This window comes from Suillus bovinus (assembly GCF_016758785.1).
Source record: "Suillus bovinus strain UH-Sbo-P2 chromosome Unknown EDB93scaffold_9, whole genome shotgun sequence".
Lineage (NCBI taxonomy): Eukaryota > Fungi > Basidiomycota > Agaricomycetes > Boletales > Suillaceae > Suillus > Suillus bovinus.
This window is the reverse complement of record NW_024542065.1, coordinates 349418-366196: the sequence shown is the minus strand read 5'-3', so window position 1 is coordinate 366196 and position 16779 is coordinate 349418. Positions and strand designations below refer to the sequence as shown.

The 16779-nt window shown below is 45.0% G+C and overlaps 7 protein-coding genes across 7 annotated transcripts; 5 read left to right on the top strand and 2 right to left on the bottom strand.

Annotated features, from left to right (window-relative positions):
- Positions 1-4209: 4209 nt before the first annotated feature.
- EDB93DRAFT_1056645 (uncharacterized protein) lies at positions 4210-4554 on the bottom strand (the record flags this gene model as incomplete). Its single annotated transcript, XM_041444763.1, has 1 exon — positions 4210-4554. A coding segment is annotated over one exon (345 nt), but the record flags the coding sequence as incomplete, so codon positions are not given.
- Positions 4555-4734: 180 nt separating this feature from the next.
- Positions 4735-6499, bottom strand: EDB93DRAFT_1310501 (uncharacterized protein; the record flags this gene model as incomplete). Its single annotated transcript, XM_041454813.1, has 6 exons — positions 4735-4788; positions 4848-4913; positions 4962-5099; positions 5851-6083; positions 6116-6366; positions 6432-6499. 6 exons carry the CDS (start codon positions 6497-6499, stop codon positions 4735-4737), a joined length of 810 nt encoding a protein of 269 aa, XP_041310898.1.
- A 394-nt stretch (positions 6500-6893) lies between these two features.
- EDB93DRAFT_1101445 (uncharacterized protein) lies at positions 6894-7661 on the top strand (the record flags this gene model as incomplete). Its single annotated transcript, XM_041447100.1, has 5 exons — positions 6894-7034; positions 7083-7192; positions 7246-7284; positions 7337-7405; positions 7460-7661. The coding sequence occupies 5 exons, from the start codon at positions 6894-6896 to the stop codon at positions 7659-7661; spliced, it is 561 nt and encodes a 186-aa protein (XP_041310897.1).
- Positions 7662-8322: 661 nt separating this feature from the next.
- EDB93DRAFT_1062754 (uncharacterized protein) lies at positions 8323-9218 on the top strand (the record flags this gene model as incomplete). Its single annotated transcript, XM_041444857.1, has 5 exons — positions 8323-8480; positions 8531-8657; positions 8709-8896; positions 8976-9120; positions 9180-9218. Coding segments are annotated over 5 exons (657 nt in total), but the record flags the coding sequence as incomplete, so codon positions are not given.
- A 2817-nt stretch (positions 9219-12035) lies between these two features.
- Positions 12036-12955, top strand: EDB93DRAFT_1247267 (uncharacterized protein; the record flags this gene model as incomplete). The annotated part of the gene is made up of 2 exons (XM_041452568.1): positions 12036-12546; positions 12597-12955. 2 exons carry the CDS (start codon positions 12036-12038, stop codon positions 12953-12955), a joined length of 870 nt encoding a protein of 289 aa, XP_041310895.1.
- A 206-nt stretch (positions 12956-13161) lies between these two features.
- Positions 13162-14280, top strand: EDB93DRAFT_1247266 (uncharacterized protein; the record flags this gene model as incomplete). Its single annotated transcript, XM_041452567.1, has 1 exon — positions 13162-14280. The coding sequence occupies one exon, from the start codon at positions 13162-13164 to the stop codon at positions 14278-14280; it is 1119 nt and encodes a 372-aa protein (XP_041310894.1).
- Positions 14281-14842: 562 nt separating this feature from the next.
- On the top strand, positions 14843-16148 carry EDB93DRAFT_1101442 (uncharacterized protein; the record flags this gene model as incomplete). Its single annotated transcript, XM_041447099.1, has 4 exons — positions 14843-14913; positions 15018-15129; positions 15179-15833; positions 16111-16148. The coding sequence occupies 4 exons, from the start codon at positions 14843-14845 to the stop codon at positions 16146-16148; spliced, it is 876 nt and encodes a 291-aa protein (XP_041310893.1).
- Between the last annotated feature and the right edge of the window lie 631 nt (positions 16149-16779).

The following is a 16779-nucleotide window of genomic DNA, read 5'->3' as shown; positions in this document are numbered from 1 at the left end:
CTTCATCTAATTCACTCTCCTCTTCCTCACTGTCGGCCTCACTATCTTCCTTGCTATCCTCCCTAGCATCCATATCAACATCATCCCATTCTTCCTCGTTGGCAGGGACATTCACAGGGGCTCCGTCGCTCTGCAAAAATTGATCCCATTCCCATGTGACTTTATGGCCAACATCTCCACCACAAAACCGCATAAACATATCTCTGTCTACAAACCTTGTACAGTAGTTAGAATTTTGAGTAGATAGAAGTAAAAAAGACATACATATTGACATAAAAATACCGCCAGTCTGTGTCACCATCCTCCTCGCGACAGACAAATGAGGGTCCCATGTGGTGATCTGTGTGATTATGTGCAAATGCAGGAATGAGATGGACCCCACGAATCACTTGATTGGGATCTAGAAATCCAAAACATCCAGGATCCTCGCTCATGAAAAATCCAAGCCTATGCAAGCGCTTGGCAGACCAGCCACCCTTGAATGTAACATTACGCCCAAACCAGCGTACAAAAAGCACATGCATCTGCTGTGGTTTCGATGTCGACATGTTCTTGTTGCCATAATACCAAACATCTAAGTGAAAAATTTGAATGACCCGTGCATACCAATATGGGTGGCGTTCATCATCATTTTCATGAGAGAGGACCATGATGTCAGCACGAGTTCGAGGGTTGATAGTATCTTGTTCTCTTCGAAGGTCGTATGTCGTATAGTTCACCTGTAGCACTCCATGTTCATGCAGTCAGTTGTTTGCAAATATGACCTGGTCCCGATCTTCATCAGTAAACTTGTGTTCATCACCTGAGTATTTGATCCCTCGCAGGCGGCCTAGAATATGGTCTTTCAATCATGGAATAAAATTCTACCACAGTAGATTAGAAATGATATTAGCATAATAAGAGCACATACCTCCGTCGCTGGGTCATCGTCGAGCTCACTCAGCCATGCAGTGAGGTCATATGATGCCTTCGGGTAGTGTGAGATATGATAGTGGTCAGATGGTGAAGTGCATTGATGTTTTCTTCTATGCCAGCCAGCTGCTTCTGCCAGCTGCTCACATCATTTTAAAATCTTCTTCATAAGTCGGTGTCATGCCTCCTGATGAGCCATGTGTTTGGCTGTGGTTTTCTTGTTCTTTGGAGTCCTAGGGTACTGTTACGACTTGGATGGTATCTGTTGGCGACGCTCAAACAGAGCGTGTGTCGTCAACGGTCGAGGACGTCCTTGGGCTAGCCCAAGGTTAGGGGTCTTACTTGGCGAAGCTTCGGCAAGTAAGATTTGATGCCTATGTCCAAATTGGGTAGCTTATGTCAAGCGGATGCTCGACAATAAGCTATATCGGCCTAGGCTTACGACACCCAAAGGTTAATCGTAAGATCGTCGTTAATTAGAAGGACGGAAGTCTGACTAGTTAACAGGGGCTCTGCTCGTCGATGAAGTCGATGAGTAAAGATCGAGACTATAGGCTTATCCGCGAAGAGCAGATAAGAAGATAGAATATAGACTGCTGGCTAGGCAGAAGGGATCACTCTGGTGAGAGTAGGAGGTCAAGAACCAAGTAGATTCAAGTTAGGGAATATAGTACATGGTAGCGAGTTTATATAGAGGACAGGAGGCGTATTAGTGGGTGATAACTCGTACTACCAAGAGAGGCAATCGGTAAAGGGTATAACCATAAGAGGAAGGCACGTTCGGGTTGAGACATGGGTGAGCCAGAACGTGCTTGATAAGAAAGTGAGTCAAAGGTTGAAATAAGAAGTGAAACGCGCAGGGGCACGACCATGCAGCTGCGGAGCTAAGTATAAGTCGCATGTGCGACTGCGCACTGAGTCAGAGATCAAGAAAGGGAAAAGGGCACAGGGGATGCGTCGTGCATCATATCATAGGTTACCGTCCGGACGGTAAGGGCAAGGGGACTGTCCACAGGATCAGTCAGGTGGTGGAACGGAGCATGGGTATGCTTCGTCAGCAAAAGGATCCGGCCAGATGTACTGGCTCTGCTGAAGTGACAGGTAGAGGGCGAAAGGGAATGCGAGGATGACAAGGATAACAAGGGTGAGGTCGGGGTAAGGGTATGATGCGAGGGCTGATACCAGAAGGATGAGGAGAAAAATGGTAGGGGCCCAAGTGTCTAGATGTTCTTGTAACAGGTACCAACACTTAAGAGACCGATGCTCCAATTTGCCCTACCAATGTGTGTCAGCATGTAAAACCTCTCTTTTCTAAAAAAATATACCGGCTGAGTAGAGAAATTATCAGTGGTTCCCATGCGCCATATCGTGTTAGGATAATCTCCGAGCGCATGATACTTATAGGTCTCAAGGTTGAGCTTCTTAAACTTTGGCCCAGTCGCCACTGAGTTTGTGGCCTTTTTCTTTTCATCCTTGATGTTCTGCTGACTTGCCAAGGCTGCAGCTCATTGTCCACGGGCAGCATATTCGTGAGGGAGCTCAGTGGTGTGATAGTGCGCACATGCCGTCTTGAGAAACTTTCGTACAGACTGACCTAGGACCACAGTCACAGTGTCAAAGAAAGCTAGAGTGTCTTCAGTATGCAACCGGAGTTTCGCATACCCATGCCATACAGCTAAGTCAAAGAGAAGGTTGAGGACAATCGAATTATGCTCTTTGGGTAGAAGGTCCTCAAATACAGGGAGGGCGCACTGCACGATTATATTATAGCATATTTTACAAGCATCCAATAAGACGTACCTGAAGGAGATCTTCAAAGTCTCTTGCAGCAAGTTTCTTCATAGACGACGCATTACTGTGGAAATGCTGGATAGTGCCACACCCGAAAGTTGGAACCATCCGATACCTAGCAATGGGTTGGTCAGAGTAGATATGTCAGTATATCATTACTCACCGTTCATTAAGGTCTTGAACTGAATTCCCTACTGCGGCATGCAGAATTCGCATGAGATGAGTAAAGATTGCTTTCCAGACTCCAATTTCAAACTCATGAAGAAGGTCCACGACAAACAGGACAAACAGGTTGAATCCAAACTTGGCGAGTTTCTCTGAGAATGTGTTCTAGGATGTGATTAGGCCTAGTAATAAGATCGGGTGAATGTACTTACTCGAGTAGGCACCAGTGATTCATTGTTCAAAAGGTTGTTCACCCAGGTGCCAGAAACTGGAGCCCCCTTTTTGAATATGAGTGACCGAGCCCTTGCAATGATATGGTGTCATGGATGGTCATCGATACGCTGCAACTTGTCTCGGCGTCTCAAATCGGACTTCATTCCCAGCTTTGGAACGTCGGCCTTCTTCACCAGACAGCACGGACATGGGCACTGGCCCAGAAATTTTATACTTGCAAGTAGAATTCTAGAAAATACTGTCAGAATCAATGACAAGGTTAGCGCCTGATACCTACTTTTCTGGATAGTCAGCTGAATATGTAAAAAACCGAGGGAAAACCCGACGAGTGATGCCGTCTGAACATTTGATAACAATACCATGTTCATAAGCATCCATGAACTTGTCATTGAGGAGGAGTGTCCAGATAGCATGCATTAACTCCCGCTTGCAGAAGGTATAAGTCTGGTCTGTCGAGGGTTCCCCAAACATGCCAATATAGATGTCTTGGAATTCACTCGGGAGCCATCTCAATATATTCAGCTCCAATGTTCAGTAGTAGTAGTAGTAGTAGTAGTAGAGATGACATACAGTTGGTATATAGGCAACATGGTGACATGCACCGGACGTCGGCTTCCCTCAAGTATATTTAGACTGATTTCCAAAAAACAAATAAAATGGCCACATTGAAGCGTCCCCAAAATTAGTTAGATGAGTCGCATTGGACCACAACATGAGGGAGGCGACCACACGTTCAAGACCGTTGTCAGGTTCATGTGGCAATGCATTGATTTCTTCATACGCCTCGAGCATGGTAGGGGAACTGTGAGCCTCTGAGAAGACCTGGATGGTCTTTTCCTCTGAGACCTTCCAGTACTGAGTGAAAGGTGTCATATTGAATGTCCAGGAAACATCGTCCTCAAAAACAGCTGTGATGATGTCAACGAGTGAGCGATGATATATGCCAGGTATCTCCAACTCAGGAGCATCATCCTCTGATGCCCATTTCTGCTTCTCCTTCAGTAGCTGAATCCTGACTGTGGACTCGCGCCAACCATATTCCTCCTGGAAAGGATTGGACTTGTCATCCAAGTATTTGTCGAGCAGCTTCGACTCACGGGTGTGCGTGATTCCAACTGCATCTTTCTGGCAGAAGAGAGGATCATCAAGAAACGTACCAAGGCGATCAAAGTGCGCAGCAGAGTTCAAACCTGTCCCAGAATACTGCCATGCCATCAAAAGGCCACACATTGGATTGGTGAATGCATTGAACAGTTCATCTATCCCCACATCCATAGACGCAAGTCCAGCAAGAAGCTTGGTGCACTTTGGGCCCAGTTGACCGCAGTCAAGAGTAGGGGCATCGGTCACAGTGTCAAGAGTGGTGCCATCTGTGGGAACTAGTGTAGGAAGGGTGGGATAAATATGATATAAACCCATATTGTCAGGCTCAGTCTCGAAAGGCACAAGGGTCGGTGCTAGGCTAGGACTGGGGCTTGGTGACTGAGGGTGATTGGCAACACTACTGATGATGGCCACTGGCTGTGAGGCTGCAGCTCAAGGCTGGTCCCTACGCCACTGGCGATTGGTGCCCAGCATATGAGCAAGATGCATGGCTGAACCAGGAAGGTAATCAACATAGCAGCGTGGCATTCAAATTGTGCGCCCAGAGTGTTGTGAGACAACCGGAGGGGGTGGGTCCACAGCCTGCAATAATATACATATCAACAACATTACAATGTAGTCGACGAGAAGGAAATGCTCACATTGTGTTCGGGGAGTAGAACATCATCATCAGCTATGTGTGATGGCCCAGCAACAGCATTATCCTGCTACAGCATTATGTGAATTGTATTAAAGGTTATAAATGAAATACACACAAGTATGTCATCATCAGGCGCATCAGCCCAGCCATCAGCGAAAACACGGTGGATTGCATCCTGAATGATCTCATCTGAGTCTTCAATGCAAAGCTGTTTTGTCTTCTTGCTGTGCTTATCCGACCTGCATTTTTTCGGCTTTTCATATATAGAGTCGGTCAGCTTAATAGACATATTATGCCCGCACTGCGCAGCATGCGATGATAGCTGCCTTGTCGATTTAAACTGCCTCCCACAACCAAGGCATGTTGGACAGTCTGACATATTTAAGAATTAGAACGAGATAAGATACAAAGCAGTGAGGGAAGTGATAAGTTACCTAGCCATGACACAGTCTTTATAAACACCAAAACTCAGTGTTGACTGTCGCCGGATCTAATCCTGGGGGAAGATAAGCTCAAGAATCATACGGTGATCCACTGTTCATAGGTGCCAAGCTTATTGAATCACACTGCAACACCAATCATTTAGAAATTGATATTGGATATAGCGTACAGTACACAGGGGAGGAGTGGAGACTGACGTCAGAAGCCATTTCCAGCAATTGGCATGAGTGATGTGGTTGATCATGTGACAGAAGATTTGCAGATTCATCTGAGTGTCGTATCTTTCACATGGAGATTCTCATTGTTCACCATGCTGATCAGGAGGGGAAGCACCCAGCAGGTCCTGAAATTTGCGGTGCCTTGGAGCGAATGGTAGAGGTCAAATATATATGTATAAGAAACAAAAATAGTTATCAGTACCTATAGTAAATAGTAAGATATTCAAATATGCTGCGTATGAGCGTTGTGTCGGTGTCGCAGCAGAAGAATGCGGTGGTGCTGCAACCAAGGACAGCGTAGACAAAGCAGAAGCCAAAGACAATGTGGAAAGAGCGGCAACATACTGAGTTGGCGTTTGCAGTAGTACTGGTGCTGTTGTTAGTAACATTGCTGGCAGTACTGGAATTTGGTGACGTGTTAGATGAAGACGCATTGGAACCCACTTCCCCATCGATGCTGTCGACTCCAGAGAACAGTAAAGCCTTGTTGGTGCCACTACTCATGCCAGCCATACTGGGTGGTACCCAATTCTGGCTGAGATAGTCTGGGTGGTATGGGCCAGGGAAGGGGTTATACACTGCATAGGTATCACCCAGCGCGCCCATTAACTCGCTGCTGCCTCCCATACCCATACCCACCATGAGGCAATGGGTTGAGTCATGCTATCCGGTGCTAGAATTGGCGATGGCGATGGCGTAGGGCAACGTGAGATGCCTGGAGACGCAGAGGGCATCTGAGTATGAGAAGGCATCTCGGAGGGAGTGCCTGGTGTGTTAGAAGTGCTTGAGGTCTCAGTGAGAGAGGAACACTGCACACGAGCGTCATGTCGAGAGCGCTTGTGGTTCTCCAGTCTCGCAAAGCTTCACTTAGGGCAAGTGCGAGGGCATCAGCCTTTGCAGGATACCTTGTGAGCATCCTGACGCACCGAGCACCCGTTGACCCCCACATGAAGCCTCGACACAGACTGAGGGAGATACTGAGACCTGAGGGCATGTGAGAAGGCACGCATAATTCAAAGACAACCTATAATAAAAGATACAATTAGCATAAAATAAATTTTGAGCCTTCCCAGGGCACCCTTGGTGCTCAGGGACCAAGCCTCACAAGTTAACAGCTGACGTTCACAGGTCAGCGCCTGAGCAGCCGACAGTGTCCACATAATGTGGAGCTGCACGTAATGCATGTATCGGTGGCAGGTGTGAGCGGACGCCCAGTGGTACTAACTGGAGAAGCAAAAAGAACAAGTTTGAAATTGTGGTTTCAAACATCACGTGACTTTTCAAAGTCAGCCGGCAAATACTGGTGATGCAACGCGACTTGAATTCCACGCGTATTCAATGCGTATTTATCTTTCTATTACTACCATTATTTTCTATAATCGTATACTATGGCATCTGAGTACGTTATCGTTAATGGTGCTGACAAGGTCATTATCCATGACAATGTCATTGTCATGGATATCGAGAACCTCCTGACTGGCTGTCCGACTTATGAGATTAATTTTACCCCCGAGAACCTGGGCCCATTGGTATGTAATCTCTATCTTTTCATGTTACTTACTGACAGTTTGATCTAGAAACTTATTATCTGCCTCAAAGATCCTGTGAAGATGGTTCACATTAAAGATAAAGAGTCTTCAGATAGCGAGGCAGAGTTGTTGATTGCAGGCAATCAGAAAAGGAAAAAGTGAGTATCATTTGGTTCTCCTCTCGCAATAAGATCGCTAACTTAATCTGCAGGACCTCGTTGACCAATCACGAGAACAAGAGGACAAAAATGTGATAACTTTGGTAGTGTTCTAGTGAGTTGTACTAACATCAAAATTTACAGGTTCGCAACCGATACCATCAAGCTCGCCGAAGATCTCACAGGCCTCAAAATCACGTCTCAGAGTCCTGGGTAAGGTTTTTTCATATTTGTCTGATCATAACACTGATGCAACTTGATCTATAGGACTAACACCATCAAGGCAAAACCAGTGCGCCTAGTCGGAGTCCACAAAAACCCCCCACCACGTAAAAATAAATTCAACGGTAGCATTGCTTGGCCACCTGTCCGTCACCACCATTTCAGGGATGTGGAGGATAAAGATTCCATTGCTGGTCTAGATATCTTGCAAGCTCTCCCTGCTCCTGTTACTGCAGACTCTACTTAGTTTAGATTTTGCTATACCATTCTTTTTGCTCTCGCATTGCTTTCATAGTATTTCAGTTTGCAGTCTGTACACAAGAATCATGTAATTGTAGAATTAATCATTGTACTTGACGCGTCAACATAGATTTTGAGATATCGCATAGACGCGATCACATGTAATTTTAGAATAAATCATTGATGCGTCAACATGACCAAATAAAAGACTATGTGATATCGCATATCGCGAATGTGGCATCTGATATTCCCTTACCTACTGCTATCATCATGGCTCGTTGACATCGTTCACTGTCCTCATCCAGTAGTTCTTCATCTGGTAGCGACTCCTCAATTTTGATCGAGTCCATGCATGGGCCATCCACTTCACCGCCTAGGACTTCTCCAACACCCAAAGAACTGAAATCCAAGAAGTCACATCTCAAGTGCAAACGAGGATCATCAGATGCTGGTACTGAAGAGAAGAAACCTTGGAAACATACAAAGTAAGTTGGATTTACATTATTGACGCGCATACATTGACATGCAACTCCCGTCTTAGGAAGCAACAATGTAAAAACTCAAACTCGGACAACAAAAACAAAAAGTAAGTACATAAGCCCGATTCATGCTTGTTTCCTAATGTTATTTACAGGAAAGGTATGACCCCACAGGAACAATGCCTGCAAGCTGCACGTTGGATTCCATGGGGGGTAGACCTGTTCTGCAATTTAGCAGATGTCTTTCAAATTGCTCCCCTCATCGAGCAACGCAATGCAGCGGAAAAGGGTGACCATGTAGAGGATGAAGAAACGAAGATTGATTGCGAGGCAATCTTGTCAAACGTGTACATATGGCATATTATCATGATTGTCTTTGCTGATAATACCATTGTAGCCCAAAGGATGTAGAAGAACGGACAATGCACACCTACAAGAAGATCACTGCCGCAGCCCCTTACTTGCTAACCTTGGTGAATGGCAACAGGAAGAAGCAACACGAACTCGAGGGACTTCTTGCTGAGGTGAGTAATATAGCATATATGTGCTCATTTGTGCACTAATATCATCTATAGATGCAAGTTGTCATCGGACAAGTTCGTTCAGAGGATGCCAGTCATCTGAAACCTGTCATCGGAAAATACACAGCGCCCGACCCTGACGACAAAGACCTGGTACTTTCCATTTCTGCTAACAGTCACAAGTCACATGCAAGGATGGGTCTTAACCACCCACAACTCACCAGGATGCTCTGTCCGGTGAAGTACCTGGCTGAATATTCAAAAGATCCTCAGGGATATGTACTTAGCACTTCCAGTTTGATTGCTGACAATGGTTGTTAGTACACGCAATAAATTACAAAGCGGTGAGATCAAGATGCACACTTTGGTATGGCCATCTATGGTATACTCTGGTAACATCCCGGGAGAAGACTTCGACCCAAAGCAAGTTCAAAAGGGGCTACTTGAAGGTTACCTTATTGAGCGAGTGAGTTCTTTTGTTACTTTGATTGTCGTCAGATCATTCATGATGTGTGCATATCTTAGGTCATGAAGCATCTTTTCACAGGCCCTTCCACCGCTCTTAGTGCAGATGGCGAATCCGTTGGAACACGTCCATGTAATGCCTGTCTTCATAGTATGACAACAGTTGAGGCAGAGAATATTGCGTATGGTGTAATTCAGGTACGTCATTCAACACCCTTAGGTTTCTTGATTTATTACTCATGCTTCTCAATGTCTTTATATAGAGCTGTTTCGTGATCAGTTCGCTTTACAAGTGGAAGGAGATTGATGGAACTTACAACTATCGTGATGCTTACTATTGCATCATTTCGACCATTCGCGACGCTCCAGACCCCAGCTGGGCAAAGGCACTGTATGAACATTGGAACCTGTATGTAATCACTTCTGTTATAAGCAGTATCTAACATTGAGCTTCGTAGCAAATTGTTCAAAAACAAGCTTGGGCTTCGTGCCTCATCTTCCATGAACACCTCTGATGCTATTGACGATGACGACTTTGCTCTGATGCGGAAGCAGTATGAGCAGAGGCTTGCAGATGAAGCTGCTGCGTGGATGGTTTCTTTGACTCCTGCGGATTCTGGTCCCAAAGAGGACCTGCCTACTCCACCAAAGAGTCCGTCTCCTCTCACTACTTCTAACGAGTTCACATCTAGCGCGGATACTTCCATTCCCCACCTGACACCTGAGCCCGAGATTCCACCTCCCACTTTGGTCCCAAACCCTTGGGAATCGCTGCCATCAGTGGCTGTCAAGGAACCGGCCACTACTGAAGAACCCAGTGATCTTAGTGAGCTTGAGGAAGTTGATGAACTCGAAGAACCCCACCCACAAAAGTCTAAAGCCAAGAGGGGTCATGCTCGGAAGACTGTAGGGTTGCCACTACCAGCACTAAAGAAGAAGGCCAGGATGAGCCGCAAGAGGAAATGAATGATCACTTATCTTTGTAGGTCACAGTATGTTTTGCTTACATTGTGCTGACTGGTATGATATTCACGTTTCAGGTATTCCATCTCATTTCAGCTTCATGTCTCTTCGCCTTGATGTGTTCGCAATGCTGTCCATCTCTTCGCCATCTTTGCTGTCTCTTCACATGAACGTTTTCACTGCAATTTCCTTCCCTACTCAATTGTTGTACTACTACCAGGATCCGGGATTACTCATGTTTGTGACCGCAATTTTCCTCTGTTTTAACTCAGCATGTGCTTTACTGTACACTTAGGACCTTACGTGTAGCTAATGCCATGTAATATGATAGCAAATTGACATCCGTTTAGCATGACATATCAGTGTGATGACCAGATAGAATAATGAAATCGGCTTAGCAGGACATATCAGCATGATATGTGGCTAGCAGCTGAGGATTGATCAGCAGTTGAGCAGCACATTAGCAAAAAAAATGAACCTAGGTATGACCAGATAAGCGGACCCTGTGACCTGATACTCCTGCCGTCCCTTAGAGGCCTTATAAGGGCTGATGTCACCTTAGCATGCCATCGCTGAAATGGGAAATTTTGGTGATGCACTTCAGATTGACAACAACGATCTCAAGCACATTTCCACAGCGCTCGATGAATTTTATGCCAACAAAGATTCAATCATAGCTGGCAGATTTCATTGCAGGCAGTGTGGTGGAGTCATTGACAACTGGTATATCCCAAAGATCGAGCTTATGCAGAGCATAGTTCCAAGTATCCGAAACAGTGGAGTTATTATTCAATGGACCGCTGACACTACAGAACATGCACACATTACCGAAATCAAGGATCCTGCATGCTCGACCAACAACAACCATTATGATTCCCAAATCTGTCGTCATCTAGACCGCACTAATAAATGCCGTCACTTCGAACTTGCCACAAGCCTGCTGGACAACATGCCAGGCTCAAAGCAGCAGGTTGATACAGATCACAATGATGCTGTTGATGACAATGTTGATGCTGTTGATGATAACATTGATTTCAATGTCGACGATGATCATGACATCCCAGCAGAGCTGCTTGTGACTATCAAATGTCCCAGCCATTCATGCTGTAGCGATGGTTGCGGTATTGGGCTCAAAACCACGTATTTCCATACTCACGTCAACACCCGAAACATATGCGCACATGTCTGACGCACTTTCGCACATGTCCAAGCCACTCCATATTGGATCTGGTGCATTGGACCTTCGGACATCGCATCGGCCAATCGCACTTCACGCACACTTGTCCATCCCGTGTCCTATCCATCCAAACTAGCCTCACTAGGTGCGTAGTCATTTCTGTGCATGTTTTCTGACATTCGGACCGCATTATTACATGTCCGCAGCACCTTGTGTCTTATTACATAGGACATTGGTCCCGAAATATATCGCTACTATCTTCGCCTGTAGTTTCTGAATTTCTATGTACTTACTTAAATACTCTGTGGTGACCCGTAGCAATCATCATCCAGTAGTTAGGAGCCGTTTCCCGACTCTGCGGATCACCCAGAATATTCTCATAGTTCTTAGTTGCATTGTGAAATATTACCATTCGTTCACCGTCATACTCCGTCATTCGTTCACCGTCATACTCCGTCATTCGTTCACCGTCATACTCCATCATTCGTTATACTCGCGCATACCGCTCGCAATCCGACACTCGTTATAAAGTTTCTGACCTATTATCGTGAAGTCCGAAAGTCCGAAATCTCGGACATCGCACTTTGGCTTCGGACATTGGATCAGTACCTTCGGACATCGTTTCGCACCATCGGACATTTTGTTATTTGTATTACTGACACATTTTTACTACTAATACCAATTAGCAACCCCTATAGGATCGAACGCACTTGCTCTGCAAGTATAGCAGCATAGGTCGTGCTAAGATCTACCTAAATAATTGTTGTCTAGGTAGTATGATTTCTGCTGAGCCCAGCAGAGATCAGCTTTCTACAACGCCCATCACCAATTACTTTGCAATCGCAAAGCTCCTCCAGGACAGGGAGGTGGGGACAGTCCCTGTGCCATTGTGCTCATTCTCTGTCGGATACACATCATTTCATCTTGCATATGACCCATCCATCAAATCCATTTCTGTTGATGACACTGCTCTCAAGTTTGGCCTTCCTGACCTGCGACCAGCCATTGCTGACTTTCTTGGTCACGAAGCTGCTCATGGGCTGGATTTTGTTCATATGATTGGGGGGGCTAAAAGAGCTGGACCCACTGCTTCACTTCCATTTGAAAAAATCCAAGTCTGGTTCAAGCTTCAATTGCAGGATACCAATTTTCATGACATTCATATCATACGGCCTGCCCAAACCTTGAATTGTTCACCACCTTCTGCTGTCTGGACATGCAGCCGATATGATCCGGTCATTGTTAACAATGATGCGAGATGCTCATGGCCTACCGATGGTCTTTGTGGTATGTTTTCCTCTCCTGCCATACTAATTAGTCTCATTATCAAATCTCAGGGCACATTGTCAGTGAAATCTGGCTGATTCTGCATCCCATTGGAAAAACTGGCACAAATTGGTCATGGAAGGACCGCTTCCTCACATACGTATATTGCTTCGACATTGTTTCACAGGGTGGACATGATTGTGAGCCGAGTACGCAACTGCACATACTCAAATGTGCAAAATGTTCAAATGGTACTTGGGTGGGTGATGTCATACCAATTACACAGCTTAGGGCACCTGTCAACATTGTCCCTCGCTTTGGTGCAAGCACAGACAATCATCTTACCCCATATAACAGTATGGAGCATGCTTCAGAATTTTGGCTGAATAAATATTGGGATAAAAACACGTTCTTCCCTCTTTCCATGTAGCTTTGCAGATCATACATCATTTTTTTGTATCCTCATGCACTATTCTGAATACTATAAATGCTATTGGATAGAGGCCATTTTATTATTAGTTCACTTGGAACACTGAGATCCATTCCTAGGCGCTATGTGGCACATAATAAGCATTGTCTCAGACGATCCCACCGTTGTCATAGTATACACCAAAAACAAATGCATTCTTTTTCAGGATGGTTGACAATGGCATCAAACTTTCCTCCTTGATGTCCATCCCCGACATCAGCGATGTCCACACCATGAACAAAATCACATCTGACAAACTCAATTGTTTGGTTATGCACAAAGGCACATCAGAGGCATTGCAACCACTAGGACACTTGCTATCTCACATTTTCAAGCCTTTCCAAATCCCCCTCCCCCATGTATCTGAACTCAAAATTACTCTCAAAAAAATTCACCATCCCAACAAACATGTCAGATTGCAATACCACAGCTTATCGCTGGATACTCTGGTGCCACTATACAACACTGAAATGAGTACTTGGAACTGGGATCTTCCAGTTGACTCCCCTGGAAACGACTTAGACTTGGGCCCCAGTGGTAGTACTAGTCCCACGAGTCAGGACCCAGAGGCTGCAGAGAGGGTGACTTACAAAGAAATTTTTGCCTTGTTTATGAATGCTCTTGCTCATTGCTTATTGGCATCACAACCCCTGCTAGAAAAGGAGTGTTATGCCACTCACACATGGAGCGCAGCCAGTGCCCACAAGGCATTGCCTGGTAGCAAGATCCAGTGCAAACCCGACCTCATTCTATCTGATGATGTCCCAGCAAAATGGGGAAATATCAGGGTGTCTGGTGAGCTGACACACAGTACTTACAAGCCCACAACGCAGCTTGGGAAGGCTGCAGACACCCATGTGTACCTCATGATGAGCGAACAGCCCTGGAGGTGCTTCGTGCTCATCTTATCACTTACCGATCAATATCGACATCTCAGAGTCCTCATGTATGATCACTCCGGTGGTGCTGTTTCTACCCATTTCAATATATACAGCCAACCAGACTTGTTCTCTCATATCATTGCTGTTATTAATTTCGGCAACCTTGAATGTGTCAGGTATGATTTGATAGTCTCATTTACAAAACATGTTTCGCTGTCCCTTTCCAAACCCATCCGCAACTATCGCCCAATCAAGAACATGCCCACCCAACATAGCACTTCAGCAGACCTTCTTGCATCCACCAAATCCCTTGTTGAACTGCCACCCGAGCCGGATGCCAAGAGCCTGTCATCTGACAATGATCTTGAATCTGAAATCTCCGATGGCTCTGACTCTGAGGAATGATTAACTAAGGACTCACCCAAAGGGAACTCAGATGAACCTACTCGAGTGTTCACACTGGAAGAAGAATCCCCCCTCCCCCTCTCCAATGCACCCCACTATGGTGTCCAGCACCCCCATTCTCAGCCTCACATCCCAAATCCCCCAGGACTTGACAGAGAGCATATGTTCCATCACGCCCCATCCATCCCAATTTCCCCACTCTGAGCACTCACCTGAACCTTGTGGCAAGATCCGTGTAGGGAACACCATGTATGTTATTAAAAGAATTTTGTTTGCGAGCCGGGGCTTCATTGGTTGTGGAACGATCTGCTATCTGACCAGTTTGGGCGAGGAAGACTATATCGTCAAGGACCACTGGGTTCTTGGCAAGAAGGACAATGTCATCTTGAATGAGATAGAGATGTTGAAACTAATGAAAGGTGTTCCTGGCGCCAAAGCTAGTTGATCATTGGCTCGTCACAATGTCAGAAGGCAATATCAACAACACTCGAAGTTATCATCAAAAGGAACATCAGAGTACCCAGGGCACCAGTCGCACACATGTCCACCTTGTCTTGAAGCCATGCACTCGCCCCCTCCACATGTTTTGAACACTGAAAGAGTTGGTGAAAGCAATAAGGGATATTGTGATAAGTAAGTGTCAAGTCAAAGTTGTGCAAGAGTGTTGAATTAATGTCTCTTCTTTTAGTTCAGAAAATGGCGATGGAGAAGCACAAGATTCTGCATTGTGATTGCAGTCTAAATAATGCAATGATCCTCGATGATTTAGACCTGAGCAAGGGGTTCCTTATTGACTGGGAATTCACACTATGTATTGCTGTGGATAATAAATATCCCATTGGTGGTACAGTAAGTTCATTCCTTTCATATTGAGTTCAAACATTGATTCATTTTCTAGGGCACAGTCCCCTTCATGTCATGCAGGCTTCTTGGCCAGATTTCGATAATGCAGCAACAGGTGAAGGCGGAAGCTGAGACAAAACAGGTGACAAAACTTAAGCGCAAATCAAAACAGACAAAGAAGGCTCCAGCCTCCAAAACACCAAAAATGTCCTCGGATTCTTTGGTGCTGCCTATTTCTCATGTTGTCCAAGATTACTCTGACGACCTCAAATCTCTTTTCTTCATATTTGCTTGGGTTTGCATCAAATTCAGCAGTCCCAATGGTACAGTCCGTGAGGAGCACATGTCCAATTCATTACTCAATCGCTGGACCCGCCTTGACCTGGCATCATGCGCTGCCTTCAAGGTCACCTTTTTCACGAACCCATTGGATGAAGAGCATCTCATGAATGAATTTCACCCATACTTCAAACCTCTCATCCCCCTCGTAAAAGATTGGTGCGCAGCATTGAAGGACAATATGGTTCACCCTGTTACATTTGACACCATTCTTCACGTACTCAACTCTCATCTCAATCAGCTTTCTGATGATGAGGAGCTCCAATCTGCCATGACCATGCTCAAGAAATCTGCTGTGATTCTTAATACCTCCAACACCTTGAAATGTGTTGCTTCACTATCTCTACCCATGCCAAAGCAGAAGAAATCAGGTGAGATCTCCGAGAAGTGTAATATGTATGATGTATTCCAGTGTATGATGTTTATTATGGTATCTTACACTAACTCGGGTGTGCGTCATGCATGTCCTGTCATGTTTTGGACTTAAGCCTACATTTTGTTCTGAGTACTGTACTTTGACTGATCAATTTACGTTTTTGTTGCTTACATAATACATTGAAAATCGTGTACTATCATTTATGATGTCTGGACTCTGGGACCGTTTGTACCTTTACCGATTGCTTTATCCACAATGCACCCTGCATACAGTCGAGGCAAATACCGTACTCCAAGAGGCCTCACAATAGCTGTCAAGACTTCATGGATTGTTCTGCCAACACATGTATAAAATGGTGAGCTTTGATTCAGTTGATTCTTCGTTATGCTGCTTTCTATATTGCAACATGTGTCACAACCCAATAACGAATTAATGTTGGGCAGAGACTAGGACTCAGACTAAGGTTATCACAACAGAGAAGAAGATGAGCAAGTACATCTTGGATTGCTACAGTGTAGATACAAGAGGTTTGAACTAAAGAACTATCGACCAAGACGTGCTACCTATATACAACTATTGAAACTGAGATTGAAACTGAGATACAACTACTAGCCAATCATAAAAAGGAAAAGGGAATCATACCATAGAACATCATAGAATATTAAAGAAGCATCACATGACCATATCTTATCTTATCATATCTAATCTAATCTATTCACAACCAAAGAACTCGTCTTCTTCATCAGTCACATTGAAGACATGTGTCGTGGGCGCTAAAGGTATTTCAGGGATGATAGATGCTTTCAGGGTAGGGTTAGGGTTTGACTTAGGCACTGTGTATTGGCGCTTAGGAAGATTTAGGAAAGAATAATGATTTGTTAAAGGTACTCATGACATTACCCCCTCTCTAAGGTGAGTGTCATCACGAACGAATGAAGGTC